General features: G+C 45.9%; 1 protein-coding gene across 1 annotated transcript in view; it reads right to left on the reverse strand.

Annotated features, from left to right (window-relative positions):
- The window catches only part of Myo5b (myosin VB), a 426429-nt gene extending 413880 nt beyond the window's left edge, over nt 1–12549 (reverse strand). Inside the window, exon 1 of the mRNA XM_023713700.1 lies at nt 12167–12549. Coding sequence (XP_023569468.1) covers nt 12167–12193 — 27 coding nt within the window. The 5' untranslated portion in view covers nt 12194–12549. The remainder of the gene's footprint in view (nt 1–12166) is intronic.
- Nucleotides 12550–13576: the final 1027 nt, after the last annotated feature.

Genomic DNA, 13576 nt, shown 5'->3' on the forward strand with positions numbered 1-13576 from the left:
GAAGAGAGGGAGGGAAGAAGAGAGGGAGGGAAGAAGAGAGGGAGGGAAGAAGAGAGGGAGGGAAGAAGAGAGGGAGGGAAGAAGAGAGGGAGGGAGTGCATGAGAGTGCACTTTGATAGCAAAGAAACATTAGTTTCTAGCTGAAGCGACATTCATTTTGCAAATAAACATTAGCCCTCCTTAGGGGGTAAATGCAAATTAAGAATGTGATCAAATCTGATGAGTGAAGTAAAAAAATTCATCTCATTTTGATGTACTAATACCTCTTAATGTTTATTTACACAATAGATGAACCATACAAAACTCACAATCAAGATTACTGTGTATGGATGAGTCTATCCCTCTCCATGTCACATACTGGTCTCAACAATTCACCCAGGCAGTTACACGGTGCTGTGTATTTGTTGCCTGAATGAGGAACATAAAGATGATAATCTTCAGATCTGATGACTCTATGACCATTTTCTTTCCTAAAGGAAGGAAGACAAACCAAACGGCCCTAGTTTTTCTTCCCTGATTCACTGCTATCATTTCTGAAAATCATCTGCTTTGCTCAGTCTCAGATGAGGGACCGAGAGTCCCATTTGCCCGCCTCTGCATTTTACAAATATCCAGGAGTCTTGAGATTTTTAATAAGGCCTTGCGAGTTATCTGGAGGACTAAAAGGAGATAGCCTTTTAACATAGGCAGGTAAGAGCAGAAATACATACATAGCCAAAGTTACAGATAATAGTAGGATCCTCAAAAGCAAGTCTGAGCTGTCACCTCCACCAAAGCTGCTTTGCTGTTGATGCCATTCATATCTTTTGCTAAGCCTTTGAGTGAGTATAACCAAAAAGAAAGAAAGAAAGAAAGAAAGAAAGAAAGAAAGAAAGAAAGAAAACACAATTACCTCCTGACAGAGGATCTTCATCCCATAGATTTAGGCAAGCACCAGAGGAAACAAACAGGCTTTCTATTGGTTATCTAAACCAACATCCTTACCAGAAATCACTAGAGAAGATACTACCACATTAAAGGCGGTTACTGGTAAAGAAGATCCATGGCTTGGAAATAAAAGGAAAGGAGTCCAGGTAGGATTTAAATCAATTCCAACGTTTGTCAGGTGCTTGTGGTATGCAAAATCTGGGAATGGTAAAGATCATGAGTGTAAGATTCAACCTTTGTTTTCAATGACAGCAATTGTGCAAAAGTATTCTCGGCATATGCATGTATAAAAGAAAAAGAAATGGAGAATCCAACATTACCTGTGATCAAAGTTTTTATTTAGATTTGTAACTTTTAATTTGGCTCAGTGACTCATCCTTTTTTCAGCAGAACCACTGTTTTTGACATTTAAGTGATGGTGCACAGTAATAAATACCTGTAAGCTCACTATCCAAATTAGTGGACTTCACAGTACTGTCCCCAATCGTGTCTCCCTGCTACCCTCACCTCAACTTATTCTAGTTTCCTTTCCCCTCATTCTTCAGATTTGTTCCTTATAGTTGTGTTATGTGCATATCCTTCAACAATACTGTTCATTTTGTTTCAGAAACTCGTAGTGGCCATATTTTGCACATAGTGTTCTCTAAAGTACCATGAACAATGACATCTAAGGTGGGCACCATGGGAAATGAGGTGGTGTGTTCTACGAATACAGCATATGGCTGATGGGCTGTCCTGGGGTCTGGGCTGGGCAGTTAGGAAATGTTGCTGAATCAGCCTGGAGCAAGACAGTTGAACATAGTACAATCTCTAGGCTCAAACAATTTCCCCTTTCACTCTCTCCATGCTACCATCTACAGGCCACATTATACAGGCTGGTCTACAAACCAAGGGACCCGAATTTCTTAATGCTAAAGACAATGCAAGGTTTTTGTTTTGTGGTGCTAGGGATTGATCCAAAGGCCTTAGCACTGAGCTACAACCCTAATCCTTTTCATTATTTTTATTTTGCAATAGGTTCTCACTACATGGTCCAGGTTGGATTCAAAGTTGCCTTGTTCCTGCCTTAGCCTCCCAAGGGACTGGAATTATAGGCATGTGCCCTATGCCTGGCTAGAGGTCTTTCCAATTCACATAGAAGGCCTCTGAATGGTATTCCTCTTAGGATTTCATGTCACAGTACATTTGAGTTTCACAATGGCAAAAACTCTGGAAAAAAATCAACTCTTCAGGATAGGCTCCTTCATTCTTCCCCAAACACCAACAAATGTAAGAAAAGCTACAGGGTCCATGCTATTATTAAGGTTATATAAAGGAGTGCAGTAAGCATGGCACAGTGCAGCGTGTCTGCAATCCCCGCTACTCAAATCACTTGAACCCGGGCATTCAAGACTGTCATGAAGAGGACCCATAAATGCAATAATTTATAAGCCTGTGAATACATTTTAATAGGAGCATTATGAGCCATTAATCTGGAACTCATACAGGTAATTTGGCTCATTTTCACAGGTAAATGAACAAGATATCAACAGTTCACATCCACGTCCAGGTCCAGACAACTGAAGGTCTTCAGGAGGATCTGAGCAGCTTGGATAAAACCCCTGATGAGCTCCCAATGCTACGTAAGAGGAATGTGTTGGGTCTTGGAAGGGTTCTGGCATGGTTCTCTCCTTGGTGCCAAGGGAAGAGGCCTGGTCTGCAATGGCCATAACAGAAAACCTTGTGAGGACGACTCAGTCAGTTCCCACCACACGCCTGTCCACCTAGAGCACATCCATAAATGTGAAGACCTCTGGCTAAGAGGGAACATGGCAGAAGACTTCTAGGAGCCCCTTGTCTGGTTCTCTGGTCATAGCCCAGAAAGAAAGAAAGCAAGCAAGATGCCATGCAACATCAAGCACAGTAGGATAGAGGATCCTTTTCACACTTGGGTTTTCAGGAGGAAATGGAGGTAGGGAAGTGGACTGAGACCCTGTAGTAGTGAAACTTAAGAATTTTGTTCTTTCATTTCACGTACACTGTTTAAATGTACCCTTTTAAAAAATGTGAATCTTTCTGGAGCTACCTGCCCCAAGAAAGACCAAGAGCAGAAGCTGCACCTCCATTTGGGACACAGCTCTAAGCTCCAGGATGCCCACAGGGCTAAGTGTGGTGGTGATGAACAAAGCAGCCAATTCCCAGGACAAGCTGCAGGGCCGGGCCTGCTGTGCTTCCTGTACATCCTCTCTCCTCCTCTGATCTCGCGGGGGTTCTTCTGATGCTAGGGACTAGGTTCCAGGGGCTCTTTTATGCACAGAGGATCTTCCGGGCCCACCATCAAAGGGACAGAGATCTCATAAGAGGCAGCACAGCAGTGGGCAGAAAGCAGTTGACATGGGAGCACAATGCAAGTCAGAGGTCTCTCACTTGTAAATGGAGAGGACAAACGTGCCTACTTTAATCACTGTGGCATTTAATGAGCTAATAAATGGTACAAAGAAATGACCTGGCACAAAGTCTCTATTCAATAATAGCTTTCATAACCAGGAGATTTTTGACTTCGGAATTCAAAGACATGTGAATGCAGGGAGAGAAAAAAAAAAAAAAAGACGTGAATGCAGATAAAGCACACTGGAAAATACATGTCCCCAAGTACCTTATATAAAATATTGTTGCTGGGTGCCATGGTGCATGTGATCGTCCCAATTACAATGGAGACTGAGGCAGAAAGACTTCAGATTGTTTAAAGCTGAGGCAGAAAAACCACAGCATGTTCAAAGATAATCTAGTAGGCAACCTGGTCACTTACAAAGAATGTGTCTCAATATAAAAATTGTAAAGGGGCTGGAGATACAGTTCTGTGGTGGTGTTTGTCTAGCATCAAAAGTGGGGTTCAATCCCTAAGAAAACAATTTCAATCCAAATATTCTCTTTCTACACTTTCCCATCTCTACAAATACAAAGTTAAAGGGCGGGGGGGAAGCTACAAGTAATGCCAGTTAATATAAACAGAAAATACAAGCAAAAGAGGAAAATTTTAGTACAAATGAGGCTTAAAAAGAGGAACAATGGGCCGGGGAGATGGCTCAGTAGAATAAGCACTTGCCTGGCAAGTGCAAGGGTCTGAGTTCAATCCCCGGTTCCGCAAAAAAAAAAAAAAAAAAAAAAAAAAAAGAGGAACAATGACCAGAACTTGAAAGGATGGAAAAGCAGAGGGACAGCTTTTTTCTGAAGGTTCCTGGCTGTAATGAAGACTGCAAATGTGCATGCCAGCAACTCCACCTTTAGGAATTCATCCTGAAGAAATAATAAAGAGAGATTACAAGAGTTTTCTGTAGCATTCTTTACTATATGAAAAATTTGGAACCAATTTAAACAGTTCATCAAAATGAGAACAGTTAAAAAGCCTTATGGCACCCTTATATGTGGCCAAATTATATAGCCATTAAAAATAGTAAAATTGCATTATAGGCTACAGAGGAGGAAAAACAGTCAGAGATTAAGATTTTGAATAAAATGTATGGCATGACCCGCCACTATCAGCAGCCCACACTGGGGACTGAACCCAGAATCTCCTCACTGAGCTGCATCCCTGGCCATTCTTATTTTTGAGATAGAGCCTAAGTTGCAAAGTTGCTCAGGCTGAGCTCAAACTATTGATCCTCCTGCTCAGCCTTCCAGAGTGCTAGGATTATAGCCATGTGCCATCATGCCCAACTGATGCTGTATACTTTTTTAATACATATTATAGATAAATTTAAAGCAGCTGTGCCCAACAGAAATAAAGCACAGGGCTGAAGGCATAGCCCAGAGGCACAGTGCTGGCCCAGTATGCACAAGGCTGGGTTTAGTCCCAGCACTCCATTAAAACCTACAGATGTGAGCCACGCGTAGAACATGAACCTTTCTAATAACTACCTTGGAAAGCCTAATAAAAATATTATTCAACACACAACTGATATTTTAAAAGTATGAATGAGACACTTTACACTCATTTTTCTAAGCCTTAGAAATGCTGTGTAGATTTTGTACTTCCCTCCCATTTGCTCCAGCCTCATTTCAAGCACTCACAAGCCGTATGTGGTTACCCTGTTGGACATCACAGGTCCACAGAATCCACATAATAGCTGTTTCTGAGATTGGGACAAAGAGACTTTATCTTTCCTACGTTGTATGAATTGTTTCCATAATCATTCCTATTCAGAAGGGGGAAAAGGAACATTATGAAAAATGCTTTTTAATTTTCCTTTACAGCTATAATAAAAGACCAGAAGGCACAGCTTAAGTTTAAAACTTTAACCTGCTCTTGCTCCTTCCCCTGGGGTGAGTGGGCGAGAGGCAGGAACCTTTCCTTGCAGGCTTTGGTTGCCTACAGCTCGGGTGGTTATGAGTGTACCAACACTTTATAGCCATACTCACCAAGTGCCTCCGTGATCAGTGCCCATGCAGCCCTATAAATCGGCAGAGAGAAAAGACCGCAGGCCCCGTAACAGTGACTGCCACCCAGTACTGTGACTAGCAGAGAAAACAGGCTAGGGACAGGTGCAAACACACAGTGTGCAAGGCACAGTACGTAGGACAGAGCACATAGCCTTCCAGGAGCCTTCCCATGATTCAGGTAGCATCCCCAAACATTCACATAATGAAAGCAAGACATACAAAGTATCTGCTCCAAAGTGTCACGGCAGAGAGTCTTTACAACATGCAGAAGAGTTCCCATCAGGATCATAACCACAAAGGCCATGCCCTTACCCTTACTAATATGATGCTAGAAGACAACTGCATTTCCTTAAAAAAAAAAAAAAAAGCAAATTCTAAGCATCTTTTGTGTGCAAGAGCTTCAGATCCCAACATTACCCCTAAAACTCATTCTTTTTTTTTTTTTTTTTTTTTTTTTTTGGTGGTGGAACCAGGGATTGAACTCAGGCCCTTGCACTTGCCAGGGAAGCGCTTATTCTACTGGGCCATCCCCTGGCCCTTAAGCTCATTCTTATAGCACTAAATTATTTTCAGTTCTACAAGCCACTGTCCCAAATTTAGCTTATTAGAATCAAGAACTATCCTTGCCCTAGACTGTCCCCTCCTCTTACTCCTCATAATCAAATAATGTAGTTATTGAGTTCTAATCTCATTACTTTCTAAATATAGTAAGTATAACAAACACACCTCACACCCACATCTCAGCTTATACAATAAACTGCATTCTTCAATAAAAGGAAACTGACAGATTATCATCTTAGCCAAGGAATCAAAGGTACATTATCAGTAACAAGACACACCAATACCATATACTTGCTGAAATAATGCACAAGCACATCATTTACAATACTACACATACACACACACACACACACACACACACTTCTCCCAAAATGACAATTTAACTCAGATTCTAACTGAGCTAAATCCTTGGCCTTATTTATTTCTTTTTTGAAGGGTACTGGGGATCGAAGTCAAGACTTTGCACTTGCCAGATAGGCACATATGTCACTGAGCTAACTCCCCGGCCCCTTAGCCCTTTTTATTTCAAGATAGCTCAAGTTACCTATGCTGGCCTTGAACTTATTATTCCCCTGCCTTAGGCTCCAGAGGAGCTGGAATTAAAAGCATGCAGCCACCATGCCCCAGCCCTAGTATGTTCTTAACCAAAAATTCACAACTTCGGTCTAAGCATGAGAAAACATCAGACAAGCATAAATTGAGAGACAGTCTATAAAATAAATGTCCAATAATCTTTAAGGGCAATAATCATGAAAGATCAGGTAAAAAGAAGAAATTGTCACCAGTAGGAAGAGATTAGTGTGCTATGATCCTAAATGCGATTCTGGTCTAGAAAAGATACTAATGGAAAAAACACAAGACATCCCAGTAAAGTCTATAGACTAGTTAACAGTATATTAACATTGACTTTCTCATTTTGATAACTGTACTTTGGTCATAAGAAGTGTTAATGTTACGGGAATCGGGAAAATATGCACAGGAACTGGGCTATTTTTTACATTTCTGTACGTCTGAAATTACTTCTAAATAAAGAGTTTTAAAAATAGTGCTATGATTACTATCCACAAATACACTTAGATCATTCCTGCCCCTATGTTTAGATTGACTCCCTATCAAACCCTTCTGACAGTATATTCTTTCCCACCTCATGTATTCAAACCTTATTCTTTCTCTTATTTCTATTCCTTTTTTAAGGTTCAATCATGCCCCACGGCCCTAAAGGAAGCTCTTTCCCCATTACAACCCACAAGACCAATACTTCCATAAAATGTCTATGACTCCCAGCATCTGCACTCCTGACACATGAATCATTCTACATCGTTAGTTAACTGTATATCCAGGTTTTATCACTAAACATACTAGAGGCTCCCCAAAAATGTTTGATAATGGCCTCTTCTCCATATAGTCTTCTAAGTGGGAGGAAGACATCACATAAACTACCAAGGGAAGGTAGGACAATAGCCTAACCTATGACCACCCCGGGTATAGGCAATCAGGTATGCCATGCTGAGAAATGACTTCATGAAAATGTAGGGATTCTGAGGATTACCAGCAAGGCCTCAGTAGGCTTACAGGCCACTTAAGAAAAGAGAACAGAAAGGAAAGGGTATCAGAGCTAGGCATACACATGTCAGTGAAACCAGGAAGAGGGGGCATGGGTAGGGCACTGCTCTAGGCTCTCTTGGGACTCTACAGAGGCCAAAGCCCTTGAGTTGCTTGACACACGCTCCACTAAGCCACTATGAGTTATGGGTTAATTTGGGTTCAAGAGTCAGATTCTGGGATGAAGATTCCTGCCCAAAAGATTTGTTAGGTAGTGTTCCTAGGAAAGGCTAGTAGAGCAGTTGGGAAGTGAGACAAGGAAAGGAAGCCAAGCAAGAGTACAATGCTAAAGAATGCCCCAAGCAGAATAACTCTAGCTCAGCCTTGCAGAAGAACTGTGGAAGCTACAGATCATGCTTTAGAGTTGTCCCATTCCCAAAGCTGGGGAAGGAGGGAAGGAGGGAAGGAGGGAAGGAGGGAAGGAGGGAAGGAGGCAGGGAGGTAGGGAGGCAGGGATGATGAGGAGTTGTTTTAATATTCCAATTATTTATGGATTTCTCCCTTTACAGAGGATGTAAACTCCCAAACTCTGCACAGACAAAGGTGGGAAGTACTGACATATTTACAAAGAAGCTGGCTACTGACAGAAATGGCCAAGGCAGTATGAGAGAAGGGAGTAAAGGGGAGACAAGAAACAGTAACAACATCCACTGCCATGGCTTGTCAAGTCCTCAAGACTTTAGCCCTGTGGGGGTCACAGGGCAGGTGTTTCCTTTTAACAATATACAGTTGTAAGAGTTTGTATCTCTCAGATCGGTTGCATCCTCCAAAGGGTTACTACCATGCCACTTTTCCAAACAAAGAGCATCACTCAGGAGCATCACTAACACTTGCCACATATCTACTGCTTCAGTCAAAGACAGACTCATCAGTCCCTCCAAAGATAAGGGCAGAAAAAGAAAGTTTCTAGCTGCCTCAGAAACTTGGGGGAAACCTACTTATTGAGTCTTGAGTGAGGGAAAATTAGAGGACACCTAATTTTACAGGGCTTCTGTTTTTCAAAGGATGTTGCCCAAATCAACACCCTTGATACAGGCCTCTGTGTTCAAACCTGCCATATACAGGATGGGCCCACCAGCAAAGTAACCTCCTCGCAACACTCAAAACTCTGCTGTGGGGAGCTCAGAAAAGAGTGCTTATCTAATATATACATGTAAGGCCTGCCTGGGGTTTGATCCTCAACATGCGTGTGCATGCACATACACATGCACATATACACACACACCAAAGGACACTGCTTGGACATCAGACACTACCCATCAGTTAAAAGCCAAGCAGGAAAAACGATTATACAAAGACACTGGTTTCAAGGGCCAGTCAAATAGATCAGCAGATTAAAGCGCCTGAAAGCAGGCACATGGGGTGGGAGTTCCATCCCTGGGCCTGCGGTGCCAACCCTGCCCCTCAGCGCAGCTGAGACTGCAATTGAGACTGGGCATAGTGGCACGCGCCTATAATCCTAGCTCTTGGGAGGCTGTAAACAGGCATATCACTATGAGTCCAATCTAGCAGTGAGACCCTAACCACCCTGTAGACCCTTCCCTAAAATACAAAATAATAATGATAAAATAAAAAAATAATGAAGACACTGGTTTCAGTCTGATGACTTCCCAGTTACTACTGGTTAGAGTCAAAGTAGCATACTGAAAATGTCAGTATTTGAAATAGTATTTAAATTTTTCATCCAGAATAATTTCCAAACTGAGGGAGGATATATAATATATATATATATGTTTTTATTTTAAAAATTAGGCTATTTTTCTCTGCAAACCCTGGAGCCACATTATGTCCAAGCTAGCGTGTGCTTTGGCTTCTTTCTGGGCCCTGTACAAATCAAGCCCACATGGTTTTCTGGAGGGCTGGAAGCCCAGCACTAACACTTGCCACATATCTTGGCTCCACCTTTCTGTGAGAATAAATGAGGCCAACCCACCTTGACCTCACCCTGAGATTGTCTGGAAGGACTCTGATCCCCTTTCTCTGTCCTCACTACAAAGCAAGTAATTTCTCTAAGGTGAGGTTCTAGGTCTTCTGAAAACAGGAGTCTCTTTATTAATGGGAAGTGCCTTTCGCCACTCACAAAAATCAATGTGCCCCTCAAAAGTCACATAATATTCAAGCCTACAATTGAAATGACAGAGAAGATCAAGAAAACAGTAAATTGGAGAGAGAGAAAATACCTTTTCTTGGATAACTAAAAAGACACTAATATAGCAATCTCTTGCCTGGAAATAATTTAATACTCAAGGCTAATATATACTGTAGATTTAAATGTTCATATTCCAATCATATTGTCCAAATACATCTCTAAAGCCAAAAGTATGAACAACAAAAACTTTGAAATTTCCATTCCCTGAGCACTTATAATGTGCAATTTCTATTGTGCATAATACATTAATGCACATGCCTGGACCCAGTGTTTATCACTTCAGAACACCTCACTAGCAGGTGAAACTGAAAAGGGAACATTGGTTATTTCAGTAATACATGAAAATGGACAAATCATCTCTAAGAAACAAAGCAAATCTGAGTAGTAGGCACAATTTCTCTGTATAATTTATGAATCATATGCCTAGGATAATCCAGCCTGGCAAGTGGGGTTATAATGGTTAGGAAACAACAGTAGCACTTCTCATATAAGGTCTAAGCATGCTTAACTCTGCCAGAAAGAATAACACCTGCTCAAAACACAAGCGTATTGCTTAAAAGAAGAAAAAAAAAATCTCAACTTTCCACTCAAAGACTGAAAGATGATTAAGAACTAGAAACCCCTTAACAGGGCAAGATACAGTCCACCAGTTGGTTTCATTATGCCAAGCCGAAGAAGTTACTTTTCAATGTGTTCGGCAGCCTTCCAGGATCTTTTCTTGGTAACACCGGTTTTATCCGTGTTTCCACAACTGAAGAAAAACTATGCTGAAATCCCTAGAGCTCAGACTCCCACTAATTCATCTTTCCTAATAGTTAATATGCAATACATTTGTTTCTAACTAAATTCAGTGTTTCCCCTTCAAAGTGATCTATCTTTAATAAGCAGTCCAGTGTGCTTTGTTTTTCAAAAACCTAGGGCTCCAAAAAATACGATGCATTCAATAGTCCATTAGCTTCATACAGTATATGGTAACTAAATATTGTGTTCTTTGCATGCTACAATACACGGCGCTGGTTATGTTTAATTAAGTCCCTCGTTTTCCTTAGGAACGCAGGTTGCACCTCCGTGCACTTCGACGGCACACATCTCCACTCTCAACTCTCGGGTTCAGGTTTTCTCCCCTTCCTTCACTGGTTTCCGGTTCCCATACCCAGTTACTGATAATCCGAGTTGGGAAAGAACTGCAAGTGGTAGTTCTGAGGACTTCTCCCCACACCTCCACAGTGGAAGAGCGCTTTCCCAAAGTCAGCTTTGCCTGAGCTCCCGCCCTGGACAGCACCTTCGCCACTTCTCTCGCAGTCTTGCCCTTCGGTGACAGCTACAGGGATGGGGAGGGGGGGACTGGTGGGTCCAAAGTTGGTCTCCGAAGCAGGTGAGGCGCTGCCCCCAACCAGATGACGGTCTCCTGGACCGCTTACGAACGCCAACCCTTGCTGGTCCACTCCCTCTTCGAGAGAAAGGGGAAATTTTCTAAATTCCTGAAACTAAGGGTGGGCAGCCCGACAAGCAGAAGAGCTCCCCCAAGCGCTGGACAGCAGCGAGCAACCGCCAGGTGAGGACGCGGAAGTAGCTCTTCCCACCCCGCCCAGACCTGTCTGCCCGCGCCGGCGTCTCCAGAATCGCTGGCTCTCCCACACGACGCGCACACGCTGCGTGCACTGAGCCTTCTGCCCGCCGGCGAGCGCGCAGGGCACTGTCCAATGTGGCCGCGCCACCAGAAAAGACGAACAGCAAGAGCAGGCATCGGGATATCCGAAACTTAAATCAGGCACGGGGCAGGGGCTCAAGGACCTTTCATCGCTCGGGGGAGCGGCGGCTGCTCCCGAACTAACCTCAGCGCCTACCGCGGAACCCAGGCGTCCCCGCGCGGCCGCACCTGTTCCCAGCTCGGAGCCGGAGCGCCCACGCTGACCTTGAGGACATCCTGAAAACCCACCCACCCCCGTCTGGCTCGAGGCTGTCCTACCCCTTCTTGCAATCACTGAAGCCCGCTCAGTACCCTCCCAAGGGGCGGGGAGGGGGGCTCAAATTGCCCATCGCCAGCAAATTAAGAATGTGCTTCCCCAGAGACCCTGGAGCACCTCTCGGCTCTCAGCCCACGCTCCTTGCTCCAGCCGCGCGCCCGGCCAAGTTCAGAGTCCGCCGCCGGGTCGCGGCGCCGCGGGCACCTGGGCAGGGTCCCCGAGTGAGCACGGCGGGGACCCGCCGGGTGCCACACTGGGGTCTGACCCCGGGCCCCGCTCCCAGTTGGCGGAGACGCCCCCCGAGTCCGGGAACCCAGCTGCGGCGAAGGCTGGGTGCGGAAAACCCGGGGGGGCGGCGTGGAGTGGCGACAGCCGCGGTGCTGAGCGTGGCGGCCGGTCGGAGCACAGGACTCCCGCGGCCGCCAAACTTTTCCGCCGTAGAAGTTAGGGGCGCCGAGGACTGGGGCGAGGGGAGGCCGGCGAGGGGCGCCCGCCCCGGCGCCTCACCTGCGCGGCGGCCTCGTCCGTGGCCCGCACTCACCTGGCTGTAGAGCTCGCCCACCGACATGGCCCGGCCCGCTCCGCGCTCGCGGGCTCCCGCGCCTGCCTGCTTGCCCACCCGGGACGCCGGTCCACGCCGCCCGCTGTTCCGCGGCTCAGTCCGCGGCCGGCCCTCCTGGCGCCATCTTCCTGGACCGGTCCGGAGTTTCTCCCCTGCGCCGGCTCCTCCGCCCCGACCTGCCCAGCCGGCTTCCTGGAGGCACAGCGGCCGGCTCGACCTTTACTCCCGCGGCGGCGCAGCTGCGGCCGAGCAGGAGTTGCGGGTGGGCGGGGGCGAGGCCGCGCTCCGCCGCTCCCCGCTCAGGTATGGGGAGGAGGTGCGAGCGCTCCCGCGAGGGCGAGCTAGCGAGGGAAGAGCAGAGCAGAGCAGAGCGGAGCTGAGCGGAGCGGCGCGTCGCCGTCGCCGTCGCCGTCGCCACCAACGCCGCCTTTGAGCCCTCTGCACTCCGGCAACCACAGGGTCCTGCGGCCGGGGGCGGGGCCGGCGAGGTGCGGCGCCCTCTGCTGGACGCTGGGCACAAACTGGCACAGGTGTGCGCCGCCCAGAGCACCTGCCGCACCGCGTCGGTCTTCCTTCCATCCGGGCTGTGTCCTGCTGAGGATGGGTAAGGATTCGGGGGAACAGGGAGCTTGTCCGAACTCTAAACTAGAGCTGAGACTATAGTTCAGTGGGAGAGCCTCCGCCCCAGAAGCCAGTCTCAGCTGCATCCCATTTAAGACCTTGCCAATGGGGCGGGGAGGGGTGGGTGAGAGACCGTGCCAATGGAATATAAGACTCAACTGTGCCGTCCTTAGCGTCGAGCCTGCCTAAGGAGCCTCATCTCCAGTAATTCTGATTCGTTGGTGAAGGACAGGACCTGGGTCTCCAAATTTTTAAAGCTCCTCTTTTTTCCCTCGTTTTCGCAGCCTCTCCATTCATATTTTCTCAACTTCCTTTTCTAACCCTACTTCCTCTTTCTGGTTCCCGAATAAAAATGCGTCCCATATCCTAGAATTTATCATCTCTCCATGCCCCCTGTTATCCCTCAGCATGACACTGTCAAACTGAAGTCTAACCTTGCTGTAGCCCCACCTTTCCACCCGCCAGATCCACCTTGCTAGTAACCCTACTAATTAAGGACCAGCCCCAACCCATTCGTGCTGTCCCCTCCCCTTTCTGGCCGGCTCCCAGCACACCTGGCACAAATTAAAAGCAGAATTCATGTTGATGGAACTGTATCCTATTCTTGATGGGAATACTTAGCCTTGGCTAGAGCTTTGTGAATTCCTAATCCCTCAATTAGATATGATCTTTCCCTCCTTTGAATAACAATAATGACATTTTCAAACTTTCTTTCAGGAACATGCCAAGCATTTTGCTCCTGTAATCTTGATGGAGTCTGAGAGCATC

This window comes from Octodon degus, unplaced genomic scaffold, assembly GCF_000260255.1.
Source record: "Octodon degus isolate 3935 unplaced genomic scaffold, OctDeg1.0 scaffold00003, whole genome shotgun sequence".
Classification (NCBI taxonomy): domain Eukaryota; kingdom Metazoa; phylum Chordata; class Mammalia; order Rodentia; family Octodontidae; genus Octodon; species Octodon degus.